The sequence below is a fragment of the Dipodomys ordii genome, unplaced genomic scaffold (assembly GCF_000151885.1).
Source record: "Dipodomys ordii isolate 6190 unplaced genomic scaffold, Dord_2.0 Scaffold19, whole genome shotgun sequence".
NCBI classification, from domain to species: domain Eukaryota; kingdom Metazoa; phylum Chordata; class Mammalia; order Rodentia; family Heteromyidae; genus Dipodomys; species Dipodomys ordii.
The window spans coordinates 11,635,387-11,651,775 of NW_012267235.1; the positions used below are offsets into that span (position 1 = coordinate 11,635,387).

The 16,389-nt window shown below is 46.9% G+C and overlaps 1 protein-coding gene across 1 annotated transcript in view; it reads right to left on the reverse strand.

Moving 5' to 3' along the window:
* The window catches only part of Dnah2 (dynein, axonemal, heavy chain 2), a 128,575-nt gene that overhangs the window by 21,858 nt on the left and 90,328 nt on the right, over positions 1-16,389 (reverse strand). The window contains exons 53-61 of the mRNA XM_013013124.1: positions 15,967-16,127; positions 15,557-15,696; positions 12,910-13,042; positions 12,673-12,812; positions 9,902-10,112; positions 9,597-9,713; positions 9,294-9,435; positions 7,352-7,521; positions 7,103-7,219 (exon numbers count right to left, since the gene is read on the reverse strand). Of these exons, the coding sequence (XP_012868578.1) occupies positions 7,103-7,219; positions 7,352-7,521; positions 9,294-9,435; positions 9,597-9,713; positions 9,902-10,112; positions 12,673-12,812; positions 12,910-13,042; positions 15,557-15,696; positions 15,967-16,127 (1,331 nt within the window). The remainder of the gene's footprint in view (positions 1-7,102; positions 7,220-7,351; positions 7,522-9,293; positions 9,436-9,596; positions 9,714-9,901; positions 10,113-12,672; positions 12,813-12,909; positions 13,043-15,556; positions 15,697-15,966; positions 16,128-16,389) is intronic.

Here is a 16,389-nt window from a genome sequence, read left to right on the forward strand (position 1 = left end):
TACAGCGCCACTTACGGTTTTCTGGTGGTTTATTGGAGATAGGAGTCTCATGGTCTCTCCTGCCCGGGCTGGCTTTGAACTGAGATCCTCAGATCTCAGCCTCCTGAGTAGCTAGGATTACAGGCGTGAGCCACCAGCGCCCGGCTTCTTTCTGATTTTTGCTTGTTAACTGGACATAAGATTCCCATAGACTTTCCTTCCCAGGCTGGCTTGGAACCAGGATTGTCAGATCTCAGCCTCCTGAGTAGCTCTAGGTATAAGCTGTGGGCGTCTGGCTTGCTTCATCCTTTTTATCAGCTGCAAAATAATCTTGTATGTGATTGAACCATAGTATACTTTTTTTCCTTTTTCTTTTGTTCTTTCTTTTTTTGTTTGTGTTGGTCATGGGGCTTGAACTCTGGGCCTGGGTGCTGTCCCTAACTAAGCTCTTCAGCTCAAGGTGAGTGCTCTACCACTTGAGCCACAGCACCACTTCTGGTTTTCTGGTGCTTAACTAGAGATAAGAGTCTCACGAACTTTCCTGCCCCAGCTGTCTTTAAACTGCGATCCTCAGAGCTCAGCCTCCAGAGTAGCTAGGATTACAGGTGTGAGCCACCAGCGCCTAGCTTCATTATCTTTAACTAATTATACAAAAAAAAGTTTCAATTTAACATATCAGTACACAAAATAGAGTGCATCTTGGTCAATGTCATCCCTCCCAATGCTTTCTGCCATCTCTCCCAGCCCCACCCATGCCTTCTAATTACATGTGAACCTTAGTTTATACAACAAATCTCCTATGCATAGACATTGTGTTTTTCAACTTTATTATTCATCATGCTATAATGAAGATCCACGGACATAAGAAACATCTTCACATTGCTATGCCTCTTTTCTTTCAATTTTGTTTACTTTCTGAATAGGAATTTAAAAATTTAAAAGGCACAAGGGCATAACTCATGGTAAGTCTTTCCTTTCAACTCTGTTCCAACTTCTACTTGCCTAATTCCCTTCTCTAGAGACACGTAACTGTTTCTTGAGTTCCTGCTTCAATTTTCTAGAAGTATTCTGTTCATATCCAAGTATATTCTATTATTTGCTTTCGAGGTGTGTGTGTGTGTGTGTGTGTGTGTGTGTGTGTATGAGAGAGAGAGAGTGTGTGTATGTATGTGGGCTGGTACTGAGAATTGAACTTGCACTCATGCTTGGCTATTTTGGCTGGTGTTTTACCAATTGAGCCACACTTCCACTTCCAGCTTTTTGATGGTTAATTGAAGATAAATGCCTCACACTTTCATCTGCCGGGCTTGGCTTGATCTTCACATCTCAGAATCCTAAGTAGCTAAGATTATAGGCATGAGCTACCAGCTCCTGGATACTGTTGTTTTTCTTTTGCCAGTTCTGGGGCTTGAACTCAGGACCTGGGCACTGTCCCTGAGCTTCTTTTTTTCACTCTACCACTTGAGCCACAGTGCCACTTCCAGCTTTTTCTGTGTATATGGTACTGAGGAATAGAACCCAGGGCTTCATGCATGGTAGGCAATCATTCTACCACTAAGGAGCTTGTGTGATGATTTTAGATTTTTTTTTTGTCAGTTAGGAGTGGGGGGGTGCTTGAACTCTGGGCTTGGGCACACTGTCCCTCAGCTCTTCAGCTCAAGGAGCATACTCCCCCACTTGAGCCACAGTGCCATTTCCAGTTTTCTGACGGTTAATTGGGGATAAGAGTCTCTTGGACTTTCCTGCCTGGGCTGGTTTTGAATTGCGATTCTCAGATCTCAGTCTCTTGAGTAGCTAGGATTACAGGGGTTAGCCACCAGCGCCCAGTTTAGATTTTTTTTTTCGGTCGTGGGGCTTGAACTCTGGGCTTGGGCGTTGTTCCTGTGCTCTTCAGCTCAAGGTGAGCACTCTACCATTTGAGCCACAGCGCCACTTCAGGTTTTCTAGTGGCTTATTGGAGATACGAGTCTCATGGGCTTTTCTGCTCAGACTGCCTTTGAACCGTGATCTTCAGATCTCAGCCTCCTGAGTAGCTAGGATTACAGGCGTGAGCCACAGGCATCTGGCCTTAGATTATTTTTATTGACTTTGTGCTATACCATATGAGGATTTTAACTCCCTTATACTTTCACACCACAGCCTCTTCTATTCATATTTCTTCTTGTTGCTTTATCACTATATTAAAACCTTAGGTTTACCTAGGAGCTAGAGGAAGATCAATAGTTCAAGGCTAGCCTGGGCAAAGTAGTCAAATCCCTGTCTCACAAACAAGAAAGAAAGAAAAAGAAGAAAGAAAGAAAAGGAAGAAAGAAAGAAAGAAAGAGAGAGAAAGAAAGAAAGAGGGCTGGGAAGGTGGCTCAGTGGCAGAGCGCTTGCCTTGCATGCATGAGGCCCTGGGTTCAATTCCTCAGCACCACATAAGCAGAAAAAAAAAAACTCCGGAAGTGGCGCTGTGGCTCAAGTGGTAGAGCGCTATCCTTGAGCTGAATTGCTGAGGGACAGCACCCAGGCCCAGAGTTTAGGCCCCATGATTGGCTCCCCCCCCAAAAAAAAAGACAGAAAGAGAGAAAGAAAGAAAGAAAGAAAGAAAGAAAGAAAGAAAGAAAGAAAGAAATTAAGACAGAAAGACAGAAAGACAGAAAGAAAACAAGCCAGTGCCAACTCACACCTATAATCCTAGCCACACAGGAGGCTAAGTTCTGACCATCTCGGATTGAAGCCAGGTGGGGCAGAAACCAGAAGTGTCTCAAAGTACTAGCCTTGAGCAAAAGAGCTCAGAGACAGTGACCAGGCCCCTGAGTTCAGGCCCCATGAAGAACAATGGAAAAAAGGGAAGGAAAGGGGAAGGGGAAGGGAAATAGACTGTGGCTCAAAGTGGTAGAGTGCTAGCCTTGAGTGAAAACACTCAGGGACAAGCCCTACAACTGAAAAAAAAAGAAAAGAAAGAAAGGAAGGAAGGAAGGAAGAAAGAAAGAGAGAAAGAAAGAAGGAAAGAAAGAGAGGAAGGAAGGAAGAAAGAGAGAGAAATAAAGCATGCGTGAAGTCCTGAGTTCAATCCCCAGTACCACACAAAAGTAAAAAACTAAAAATAAAACACCTAAAACAAAAACCTTAGTTTCCAGGGAATAGTGACATGTATCTGTAATCCAGCTACTCAGGAGGTGGAGGTAGAAGGATTCATGGTCTAAGGCCAAACCCTGCAAAAGTGCAAGACCCTTTCTGAAAAACAAACATGCCACAGACTGGGGCATGACAAGTCGTAAAGCCCTTCCTCAGCAGGTCTAAGACCCTGAGTTCAGTTCCCAGTACCACATGAAAAAAAAAAATTACCCCTGTCTTTTCCTCACAAGTCCTCCACCCACCACACAACCTTTTCAACTACACTTTCAGTTTCCCCTTGTCAAGAAAGCTGATAACCTTTACAAGCAGAAGCCACAATTAGGCCTAGAGGCTTTGTCTTGAGGCTGGCTATAAAGGTCAAATTTCACAAGCAGTGTTGATAATATCATGCCTGAAGAAGATGTATAGATGTTTAACACCAAGGAGCCTGACCCAGATTCTTCTGACTCAAGCTCATTCCAATAGGCTACCTACAGGCTGAACTAGTTAATGTTGTTACTGTTTTTTTTTTTTTTTCTTGGTCTTAGGGTTTGAAGTCAGGGCCTAGGAGTGCTCTAAGCTTATTTGCTCAAGGCTGTACTCTATCACTTGAGCCACAGCTCCACTTCTGGCTTGTTGATGGTTAAATGGAGATAACAGTCTCATAGATTTTTCTGCCTGAGCTGGAAATACAACTGGGCTCTGGGTTCTGACTTGCTTTCCTGCTCGTAGTTGGCTCTACCAGGGCAGATTTTTGTTTTTTTGTTTTTGTCTGTTGTGGGGCCTGAACTCTGGGCCTGGGCGCTGTCCCTCAGCTTTTCAGCTTAAGGCTAGCGCTCTACCACTTGAGCCACAGTGCCACGTCCAACCTTTTCTGCTTATGTGGTGCTGAGGAATCGAACCCAGGGTCTCATGCATGCAAGGCAAGCACTCTACCACTGAGCCACCTTCCCAGCAGGGCAGTTCTTTAAATGCTGATTCTCAGATTTTTCCAGGGATTCTGACATCATGGCCTGTAATGATGTCACTAGCATTAATACAGTTCTAGTACAGTTCTGAGGTTTTGTTACAAGATGCATTTGGAGCCTGGTGCTGATGGCTCATGCCTGTAATCCTAGCTACTCAGGAGGCTTAGATCTAAGGATCCCAGTTTGAAGCTAGCCACAGCGCCACTTCTGGCTTTTTCTGTTTATGTGGTATTGAGGAATGGAACCCAGGGCTTCATGCATGCAAGGCAAGCACTCTACCACTAAGCCACCTTCCCAGACCCATACGACTTTTATCTTCAGTTAACCACCAAAAAAGCTGGAAGTGGAGCTGTGGCTCAAGTTGTAGGATGCTAACCTTGAGCCCTGAGTTCAAGCTCCATGACCAACACCAAACAAGAAAAAAATGCAGTTGGCCTTTATCAGTAACAAGGAGGAGATGCTGGTTCCCTGGATGATTAATCTTCTTGTTTTGTTTTTGAGACAAGGTCTCCCTGTTGTCCAAGCTGGCATTTAACCTTTGGGATCATATGATCCTCTGCCTCAATATCCCAAGTAGCTATAACTATAGGTAACTATAACTATTGGCTCTCTCATCTGCTTACTTCTTTTTTTTTTAATGCCAGTCCTAGGCACTGTCCCCGCACTTTTTGCTCAAGGCTAGTACTCTACCACTTGAGCCACACACAGCTCCACTTCTGGCTTTTTGCTAGTTAATTAGAGACAAGAATATCATGGACTTTCCTGCATGGGCTGGCTTCAAACTGCAATCCTCAGTTCTCAGTCTCCTGAGTAGCTAGGATTACTCTTACTTACTCTCAGCTCTTACTAGCTTACTCTTAATCAGTTTTATCAGTTAAGGGGTCTCAAATTCAATGGGCATTCCACCAAGAAAACCTAAGAATGCTTGCTCTGTAAGTGTTCATTCAAAGAATGAATCATGGGCAGTGAACTCCCACAGCCTAATTTTTCACATATAAAGGGATCAGTTCTTAATTCCTGCCACAGGATATGATTCATTGGCATGAGAAACTGTTCCAAATGATTGCTTCACTGGTGACTACTCCCTCTTTGAAAAGTGAGTAAAAAAGCAAAGATTTTGCCAGCTGTGGTGGCTCACATCTGTAATCCTAGCTACCTGGGAAGCTGAGGTCTGAAGACGGGCGGTTCAAAGCCAGCCAGGGAAGACAAATTCTCCAGACTGTCTCCAATGAGCTAGCAAAAAGCTGGTTAGATCACCAGCCTTGAGCAAATAAAGCAAGGCAAGAGTGTGAGTTCAAGCCCCCATCCCATCATTTTTTTTAAAGTGAAGGTTTCATGGTTGGCTGGGAGGTGGCACCAACAGTGAGATTGGCAGAACGATGCAAGAAGCATGTGTGGACAGCAGCCAGCTCCCAGGTTTGCATTTCTGCAAAGGCAGGTCCAGAAGAGGCATCAAAAGTGGCAGCAAGGGCTGGGAAGGTGGCTCAGTGGTAGAGCATTTGCCTTGCATGCCTGAGGCCCTGGGTTCGATTCCTCAGCACCACATAAGCAAAAAGAAAAAAAGCCGGAAGTGGCACTGTGGCTCAAGTGGTAGAGTGCTAGCCTTGAGCTGAAGAGCTGAGGGACAGCGCCCAGGCCCAGAGTTCAGGATCCACGACGGGACCAAAGAACAAAACAAATAAAAATAAGTGGCAGCAAAAGTGGCTACAGTGGAAAAAGACAGGAGTGGACTGTGGCCATTGTGGCCTAGAGTCAGCAACTCTGTTAGCAACTAGCCAGTGACCTTTGCTTTCACTCAATCTCACCCAGTCACAGGCTCCTATTCCAATTTAACTTGGACCTGCGTGGTTTCCATTGTTGGTGTCAAAGAAAACATTTCAAAATTGTATAGCCAACTTCAATGCTACAATAATTTTAGTTGGGCATGGTGGCTAATGCCTGTAATCCCAGCTACTTGGGAAGTGGAGACCAGGAGGACTGGTTAGAGACCAGAATGAGCAAAAAGCCAAAAAGTTAACAAGCCCCATCTCAATGGATAATCCAGGAGTGGTGTGTATGACTGTGCTCCTAGCTAGTAGGAGGGTCATGATTTGAGACCAGTCCTGGAGGGTGGGGGAATGTGAGATCCTTCCTGAAAAACAACTAAAGCAAAAAAGGTCCAGTAGTATGACTTGAGTCAAAGTACCTGCCTAGTAAGTTTAAGCCCTAAATCCAAACTCTAGTACTTCCAATAATAGTAATAATAATAACAACAGTTATTTTAAATGTCCATATAAAGACAGCATCAACAAAATTAGAGGACAAGGCAGTTCAACTGACTGGAAATAAGAAGTATATCCAGCTGGCCACCAGTGACCCATACCTATAATCCTATCTACTCAGGAAGCTGAGATCTAAGGATTGGGATTCTAAGCCAGCCCAAGCAAGAAAATTCATGAGACTCTTATCTCCAATTAACCACTAAAAAGCTGGAAGTGGAGATGTGCCTCAAGTAGTAGAGCCTTGAGGGAGAAAACCCCAAAACTCAGGTACAGTGTCCAGGCCCCTGAGTTCAAGCCCTAGGACAAGGAAGGAAGGAAGGAAGGAAGGAAGGAAGGAAGGAAGGAAGGAAGGAAGGAAGGAAGGAAGGAAGGATGTGTCTTGACTCAGTTCTGTCTTGGCTATGAGGGGTCAGTCCTCCTGGCTACTAGGACAGCCCCCCCCCCTTAAGTTCCATCCAGCCCACAGCATCCTTACCATCTTGGCAAAGACCTATTTGACACAGATTTCAGCAATTAACATCCAAAAGCCCATCTCCAAAGACAGGTACAGAGCTGTCTAACTCTCAGTCAGGGAGCCTGGGGCTCCTGGGTACGAGTGTCTTCTGAGCCTTTCCAACCTTCCACCATTACCTAAGCTTTCTGGGCCAGAGGCAGCCTGATTTAAACAGGGCACAGAGTAGCAGGGGGATGGGACTGGAAGAATGAAGGGCCGGAGAGAGGTGACTGGAATTTGATGACATAAATAGGTAGTGATGAAGTGTCCCCCTAAACCAGAGAGAGAGGGAGTCAGCTCACCTCCCGCAGCTTCTCCTGGGCCTCGGCGAGGGCCGCTTGCTTTTCCTGAAGCTGGGCCAGGGCAGCATTCATTCGGATCCTTTTGGGCTCCACGACTCTATACAGCCGTCCATACAGCTGAAGGAACACAAGATAGGCCATGGGGCTGCTTACTAACCACCAACTTACCCACCCCAGGAGCCCACCTTCCCATTACAGTCATTTCCAGGCCTGCCTTCATTTACCCCATCGACCTCTGCCAGCACCTACCTCCATGGCCCGCACCCACATGCACAGGGACTTGGCAGCCAGGGAGACTCGGCCAATGATGTCAGGCTGGAAGTCAGGCTGGGCACAGTAGGCTCCGATCTTCTTCAGGACCTTATCTGAGATGTTGTCTTTATCAAAGTAGATCAGAGACTTGATGAAATTCTGTTCCCCTGTGGGATGACATTTGGGAGCCGCAGCTAGAGGACTAAGTCCTTCACCTCTTCATCTAGGCTTCCCTGCTAGTACTTAAAATCATGGCCTTTCCTTGGTTCAGTTTCCATAGCCAAGCCATCTGCCCTCAGACGTAGTACCCCGCCCCCCTCTGACCTTGCTCCCATCTCTAGAGTCTTCTCAGTCCCTGAGATCTCTACAGCTTCCTTAGTCTCAACTCCCATGATTTACCCTTACACACTCAGCCAAACTACCCTACACATGATTTTTTTTTTTGGCCAGTCCTGGGGCTTGAACTCAGGGACTGGGCACTGTCCCTGAGCATCTTTTGCTCAAGGCTAGCATTCTACCACTTGAGCTACAGCGCCTCTTCTGGCTTTTTCTGTTGACCGAGGAATGGAACCCAGGGCTTCATGCATGCTAGGCAAGCACTCTACCACTAAGCCACCTTCCCAGCCCCACACCATCCTTTCCATGGGCCCTTCACTCTTCTAGGACAGAAGCCACCAAACTGCAGCTGGCAGGCTATGTTCTACTATGGGAATCCAAAGCAGAGAAAACCACAGAATGAAAAGAATCTTGTTTCCTGTTTTCTGATTGGGGGGGTGGGTGGGTGGAGGAGAGCTGAAGACATTCTTGTCATTGGGTCCTACAATATTCCTACATTTTTATGGCAATTTTCATTTTTTTGCTTATCATAAGATGAACAAAACCAGGTGTCAGTGGCTCATGTCTGTAATCCTAGCTACTAAGGAGGCTGAGATCTGAGGATTGCAGTTCAAAGCCAACCTGGACAGGAAAGTCTGTGAGACTCTTCCAATAAACCACTCAGAAAAGTGGAAGTGGCACTATGGCTCAAGTGGTAGAGTGCTTGTCTTGAGCTGAAGAGCTGAGGGACAGCGCCCAGGCCCAGAGTTCAAGCCCCACAGGAAAAAAAAAACACTCAGAAAAAGCCAGACATAGTGCTCTGGTTCAAATGTTAGAGTGCTAACCTTGAACACAAAGAGGCTCAGGGACAGCACCCAGACTCTGAATGCAAGCCTCAAGACTGGCAAAAAAAAAAAAAAAAAGGATGAGCAAACCAGGTATGGTAGTGTACACCTTCAATTCCAGCATTCACAAGGTCAAAGCAAGAGGATTGTTAGTTTGAGGTCAGCTTGGGCTACATAGTAAGATTGTCTCGAGAAAGATGAAAGAAAGGAATGGAAGGAAGAAAAGGAAGGAAGGAAGGAAGGAAGGAAGGAAAGAAGGAAGGAAAGGAAGGAAGAAAAAGAAAAAAAGAAAGAAAGAAAGGAAAGAAGAAAGGAAGGAGTGAAGGAAGAAAAGAAAGACAGAGAGAGAGAGAGAGAGAGAGACAGAGAGAGAAAGCAAGCTGGGTGTTGGTAGTTTACACCTATAGTCCTAACTACTCAAGAGGCTGAGATCTGAGGATCCTGACTCAAAGCCAGTCCTTGCAAGAAAGTCTGTAAGACTCTAATTAACCAGCAAAAATCCAGAAGTGGAACTGTGACTCAAGCGGTTGAGCACTAGCCTTGAGCAAAAAATCTAAGGAACAGCATCCAGGCCTTGCCTTCAAGCTCCAGTACCAGCACAGAAAAGAAAAAAAAAAAACACCAAAGAATCCTGATATTTACATCTCCTCTTCCCTCCTAGGCTCTGTGAGGTCAAGGGGTCAATGTAGTGCCTCGTTCACGCTGTCTGATTCACTATGGTCATCAATAAACACCGGCTGAGTGGTACTTGTACACCTACCTCATGGTTCTCAGCTTACCTAGCTGTCGCTTGGCCTCTGCCCATGTGGGTTCATTGCCCCGAAGAATCATGACTGCTTGCATCACTATCTCCACTTGAGCTGGGGGCCGACCATAGGACTTGATCTCACCTATATCTTTCTTGTTCAGAGACTCCAAGGCCTGCGAAAGGAAATTAACTCTGCGGGGCTAGACCAGGGCCAGCTCAGGTGATCAGCTGGGCTCTAGATGGGGAATCATCTTTCCTTCACACCCTCCCAGAGACTTTGAGGACCAGGGAAGCCACCCTTCTTCCTACTCCTGATACCCAGTGTCCCTGATACCCGCATGGCCTCTTCCAGGGCAGGCAAGGCTTCTTCTAGATCCTTCTGGGCATTGTCTGCCAATTGTTGACACTTGACTTCCTCAATGGCGATCTTTTCACTGTGAGCTGTTACTGCCTAAGGATAAAGAGAGCAAAGGTTTTTTTGTCTTTGCCTTGGGCAAGTTGGTGGAAGGATGAAAGAGAAAGCTAAGGAAAATTTGAGGAGTGGAGCCATCATCCCTAAAGCAGTCACTGAGGAGGCCTGGGAGGCCCCCTGTCCCTGGGGGACGCAGGAGGTAGGGTGGAAGGGATGGGCCGGGTGACCTTCTGCTGCTCATCCGCTTCCCGCTTCTGCTGAACTATGATGACCAGGTACTCCTCGCACTGCTTCTGGAACTCGGCCACCTTCTTCTTGGCCTCCTCCAGCTCCAGTGACATCACTTCCACTTTCTCCCTGGTCTCATCAATCTTAAACAACCCCGTCCGCAGCTTATTGGCTTGGTCCAGCAGCTCCTGCCGTTTTTCTGCTAGCAGCCTGGGGGAGAGAGCGGGAGAAAGGAATGACAGGCGGGGGAGTCCCACGAAGTGGGTTCCTACTTGCTCTTCCTTCTCCATCTGTCCCTGTCCCTGTCTCCAGTTCTGTTGCTATCCCTCCTGTATGAGCATACACGTGTGCACATGCGCATACGTGCACACGTACCTTCCCTACCACCCCCTTCTCCCAGCCCTGGTCAGGTTTTTAAATCATTTTCTGCCTGGATTATTGCCAACAGCTCCCCAACTGGCCTCTTTGTCCCTTTGATTCAGGCTACACACGAATGTTAAACTCTGCTTGTTAAATACTGCTTTTCTCATGCCACTCCCTCACACCCTTCCCCAGCTCCCCTGTGTGGGTAGGTGGGGTGCAGTGACCCAGAAAACAAGAACTCACTGAAACAGGAGGTCACCTTCCTCCAGCCTAGATTTTTCTAGGGCTCTCAGTTTGTTGTTGTTGTTGTTGGTGGTGGTGGTAGTGGTAGTGGTGGTGGTGGTGGTGGTGTGTGTGTATGTGTGTGTGCATGTGTGTGTTGGTACTAGGACTTGAACTCAGAGCCTGGGTGTTCTCCCTCAGTGTTTTCACATAAGCCTGGAACTCTCCTACTTGAGTCATACCTCCACTTCTGGCTTTTTGCTGGTTAATTGGAGATAAAAGTTTCATAGACTGGGACCAGGAATATGGCTTGGTGGTAGAATGCTTGCCTAGCATGCATGAAGCCCTCAGTTCAAGTCCTCAGCACCACATAAACAGAAAAAGCCAGAAGTGGTGCTGGGGCTCAGGTGGTAGAGTGCTAGCCTTGAGCAAAAGAAGCTCAGGGACAGTGCCCAGATGCTGAGTTCAAGCCCCAGGACTGGCAACAACAACAACAAAAAGTTGTAAGCCAGGCACCAGTGGCTCATGCCTGTAATTCTAGCTACTCAGGAGGCTGAGATCTGAGGATTGTGGTTCAAAGTCAGCCCAGGCAGGAAAGTCCGGGAGACTCTTTTCTCCAATTAACCACCAGAAAACCAGAAGTGGGGCTGTGGCTCAAGTGGTAGAGTGCTAGTCTTGAGCTGAAGAGCTCAAGTGCCCAGACCCAGAGTTCAAGCCCCATGACTGACAAAAAAATTTTCATGGACTTTTCTGCCTACACAGGTTTTGAACAGCCATTCTCAAGTCTCAGCCTCCTGAGTAGCTAGGATTACACATGTGAGCCACCAGTGCCCAGCCAGAAGCACTTACGAATGCACAAGAGCACATCTGCAGGCCGGGAGGAGGTGGGACAAGATCAGGAAGACAGATGCTCCTCAGAGTCTGAAACTTTTTAGGAACGTAACTCTATGTCTGTCTGTATTCTTTAAAATCGCCTTTGTGGCACTAATGATTCACATCTGTAATCTCAGCTACTCAGAAGGCTGAGATCTGGGGATCAAGGTTCAAAGTTAGCAAGAAAGTCTGTGAGACTCTTATCTCTAATTAACCTTCAAATAGCCAGAAATAGGGGCTGGGGATGTGGCTTAGTGGTAGAGTGCTTACCTAGCATGCATGAAGCCCTGAGTTTGATCCCTCAGCACCACATAAATAGAAACAGCTGGAAGTGGCACTGTGGTTCAAGTGGTAGAGTGCTAGCCTTGAGCAAAAAGAAGCTCAGGGATGGTGCTCAGGCCCTGAGTTCAAACCCCAGGAATGGCCAAAACAAAAGCAAACAGAAATAGAGCTGTGGCTGAAGTGGTAGTGCACCAGCCTTAAGCAAAAAAGCTAAGAACAGCACCCAGGCCCTGGGTTAAAGCTCCAGAATCAGTATGATAGATTGATAGACAGAGAGAGACAGAGAGAGACAGAGAGAGAGAGAGAGAGAGAGAGAGAGAGAGAGAGAGTTCTGCGAGCTGTTTAAGAAACCAAACCAGGGAGATGGCACAAGACTTATAACTGGCTGGCCAGAACACAGGTAAAACAATGTGAGATTTGAGCCTGGCATCCAAAGTGGAGCCATCTGTATATGACCTTAACCTGTGATATCTGACTCTAACTTAGGTAGACCCTATCAAGACTGAGCTACATTGTAGGACTCATACTCAATGTCTGCTGAAGAATGTATGGGAAAAATCCCTATACATCTGGTGTCTAGGGTGAAGTACTGGGTTGATGTTAGAGGAGAGACACACATTGTCTTTTTGCTTGTATTTCACGTGAGTGGTAAGTTTGGAAACACTTAAGGCAAAAAGGAAAAAAAAAACCTAGATATATTTTGGTACCATCCCAGTTGAATTAAGATCTGAAAAAGACAGACACAGCTTTCCAGAAAATAAAGAGGGTTTGGAAAGTGCTGGAGTCTAGCAACATGACCAGAGGGCTCTAGACATAGTCCCTCCCCCGGGAAGCCCCAGCCCACTCTCACGAACCTCCAGAGCAGAACCAAGACGCTTTCACATCTCTGCCGTCCCCTCTTAGTACCCACATCCTAGGCCCATTCCTTTGGCTAGCTCCTGCGTGTGTTCTAGGACATCCTTTCACCAAAGGCCATCCTCAAAAAAGAGACAGCTCCCTGGCCCTGTGTGCCCCCTGCCCTTCATCATACTTCTTATATCCAGACACCAGCTCTAGGTAGTTTGTGGGTGTGACGTAGTTATGTCTTCGAAGTTCTAGCAGCATCTTCTGAGAATACTGGGCCACTGACCAGTGCATGGTGACGAAGATCTGGGCCACCTTCCTGTGGATCTAAGGCCGACAACGCGGGATGGAAAACAAACGAGATGAAGAAGAAAGCGGGTTATGAGGGCAGGTGTGTGTGAGGGGTGGAAAGGAGGGGACTCACATTCTCTTGCGTCCCCAGGTCCACACCCACGAGGTACTTCTCAGCCACCTCTAGCAAGGCTTCTCTGGGCCACTCTGAGAACCAGTTGATGGTTGTGCAGTTCACCAAGGCTGGGTACTGGCGGATCCAGTTCCTGAGGAGGCATGTTGAGAGGGAGTAAAGCATTGTCAGATATTTCTGCCTTCATCACATATGTACACTTGCTTTCTAGAAAGCTAAAGACCTCCTCCTCCTTTTCCTATTGCTCCATCCAGAGTAAGCCCCCCAGAGGTAGCTCAGCACAGTATTTGGAAACAGTTTAGCTTCTCAGGAAGTTGAGATCTAAGGACTGTGGTTCAAAGCCAACCCAAGCAGAAGAGTCAGAGGATCTCTTACCTCCAATTAACTAGCAAGAAGTTGGAGCCATAGCCCAAGTGGTAGAGTGCTAGCTTTGAGTGAAAAAGCTTTATGGAACCAGAAAGGAAAACAACTCCAAGATCTGACTTGGGAATACCTGACCCTGAGTTCAAGCCCAGTGCTGATACAAAGAGAAGAAAGAAAGAAAGAAAGGAAGGAAGGAAGGAAGAGAGAGAGAAAGAAAGAAAGAAAAAAGAAAGGAAAAAAGAAAGAAAGAAAGAAGGAAAGAAAGAAAGAGAGAGGAGGGAGGGAAGGAAGGGAAGGAAGGAAGGAAGGGAGAGAGAAAGAGAGAAGAAAAAGAAAAGAGAGAAAGAGAGAGGGAGGAAGGAAGGGAGGGAAGAAGGGAGGGAAAGAGAGAAAGAGAGAAAGACAGGAAGGAAGGAAAAGAAAAGAAAAATAAAAACAATCCGGGTGCTGTTGGCTCATGATTATAATCCTAGCTACTCAGGAGACTGAGCTCTGAGGGTCTCCGTTCAATGCCAGCCTGGGCAGGAAAGCCCCTGAGCCTCCTATCTCCAATTAACCACCAGAAAATCAAGTAGACTCAAAGCGGTAGAACACTAGCCTTGTGCAAAAGAGCTCAGGGACAGCACTCAGGCCCTGAGTTCAAGCCCCATGACTGACAAAAAAAAGAAAGGGTGGGGGAGGAAGAGAGGGAGTTTAGGATCAAAAAGATCTGAATCCGCTGGGCGCTGGTGGCTCACGCCTGTAATCCTAGCTACTCAGGAGGCTGAGATCTGAGGATCGTGGTTCAAAGCCAGCCCAGGCAGGAGAGACCGTGAGACTCCTATCTCCAATAAACCACCAGAAAACCGGAAGTGGCGCTGTAGCTCAAGTGGTAGAGCGCTCGCCTTGAGCTGAAGAGCTGAGGGACAGCGCCCAGGCCCAGAGTTCAAGCCCCACGACCGACAAAAAAAAAAAGATCTGAATCCTCACTTCAAGATGTGACTCTTAGGCACCCTTTTCAAATACCAATTTCTTCATTTCTAGAATTATTGAGGATTTGTTGAGAAAATGCATGGACAATGCTGGCATATGGTAAATAGACTATATGCCATAACATTAAAAGCAAAACTACGTTGAGCATGGTAGATTGGAGGAATATGGGGGCAAGGGAAGAGGTGATTAGAAAATCCCATGTCAATCGATAAGGTAGGTATGGTGGGGCACGTCTGTATTCTATACCACGGAGAATACAGGTAGGAGGTTTGTGATCTGAGGGCAAAACCACCAGGCCCTACCTAAAAAGTAATTAAAGCAAAAGAGGGATGGGGGCATAGTTCAAGTGGCAGAGCATCTGTCTAAGGAGCTCCAACACCCGGGGTTCAAACCCTAGTACTGTCAAAACAAACAAACAAACAAATAACAGAAAGAAAAAAAAGTTCTCAACCAACGCTATGTAGCTGCTCTGCCCTTCTTCTAGTTTTGGTACTTTGAAAAATCTAGGCAAGCCAGGCACCAGTGTTCATGCCTACAATCCTAGCTACTCAGGAGGCTGAGATCTGAGGACCATGGTTCAAAGCCAGCCAGGCAGGAAAGTCCATGAGACTCTAATCTCCAATAAACCACTAGAAAACCAGAAGTGGTGCTGTGGCTCAAGCGGTAAGAGTGCTCGCCTTGAGCTGAAGAGCACAGGGACAGCGCCCAGGCCCAGACTTCAAGCCCCACGACCAACAAAAAAAAAGAAAAAGAAAAAAAGGCAGGCTAGAAATGTGGCTCAAATGGTAGAGTACCTGCCTAGCAAATTCAAGGCTCTAAGTTAAAACCCTAGTACCACAAAAGAGAGAAAGAGAAGGAAGGAAGGAAGGAAGGAAGGAAGGAAGGAAGGAAGGAAGGAAGGAAGGAAGGTCATAAAAAATGACTACAAAGGGCTGGGAAGGTGGCTCAGTGGTAGAATGCTTGCCTTGCATGCAGGAAGCCTTGGGTTCAATTCCTCAGCACCACAAAAGCAGAAAAAGCCAGAAGTGGTGCTGTGGCTCGAGTGGTAGGGTGCTAGCCTTGAGCTGAAGCAGTGAGGGACAATGCCCAGGCCCAGAGTTCAGGCCCCATGACTGACCAAAACAAAAAACAAAAACAAAAACAACAAAAAAAATGACCACAAAGTCAGTCAGCTGTAGGGATTTCCTGAAGGAAGATAATCTATGCAAAAGGAATGAGACAGCTAACGAGATAGAAGAGCCTCTTTCCAGAAGGCATGGAAGGCCACAAAAAGACAAGGTCCCAAGGGAGAAAAAGGATAAAGAAGGATCACCTGAAGGGGTCCCCCACTGGACTGAGGCAGAGCACGATGTGCAGGTTGTTGCGCACGCGCTCAATCAGGTAGGCGAAGATGCTGTCAGAGGACTCAGGCACCTGTTCTTGCCGGGCCTGATCTATAATCTGTGTCTGGATCTGGAGAGAAGCCACACAAGGTCAGAGGGCTGAAGTTCCCATAGTAGCCTCAGTGGGGTCGAGGACTGCTGGAATAGGGTTTAAAGTAGCCCAGCCCAGAGGGGTGGGTGGGGAGTGGTGGGGGCTGGAAGGAAGAGGGTTCAAAAAGAACAGCCCTTTCAATTAGATGATTGGGTGCTGCACAAGCATATTTGGGATCTGTGGTTCCTTAGGGGTCCCTAATAAAGGCCTAAGATATGACATAGTGAGCCGGTGTGGAAAGAACCATACCTCCTCAAATTCCTCGCTTTTGTAGAGATTGGGGACCTCGCCAGAGCTGAGGATGTTGTTAATATCCTCTAAGAAGGATTCATCAGCAATTTGGGTGTCCACAAAAAGGAAAGATGTGGTCCGGAGGTCTACCCCAGCCTGGCGATAGAGACGTTTAATATCTGTCCAGATATTAGAAGGGGAATAGCACAGATTTACTGTCGATTCTCTTGCCCTTCATTCCTCTTCATAGCTTCAAACACCTCCTTCTCCCCCTAAAACAAACCCCATCATCATCCTGTACCCTTCCCCACAGGCCAGGGGCATTCTCCCTACCCACTTCCCTCTTTCCTCTTTTGGCATGGCAGGAACTCATCTTTCATTCTGAGCCCCTATTCTGGATCTCCTGTTCAGAAACCCAGCCATGCGCTAGGAATGTGGCTT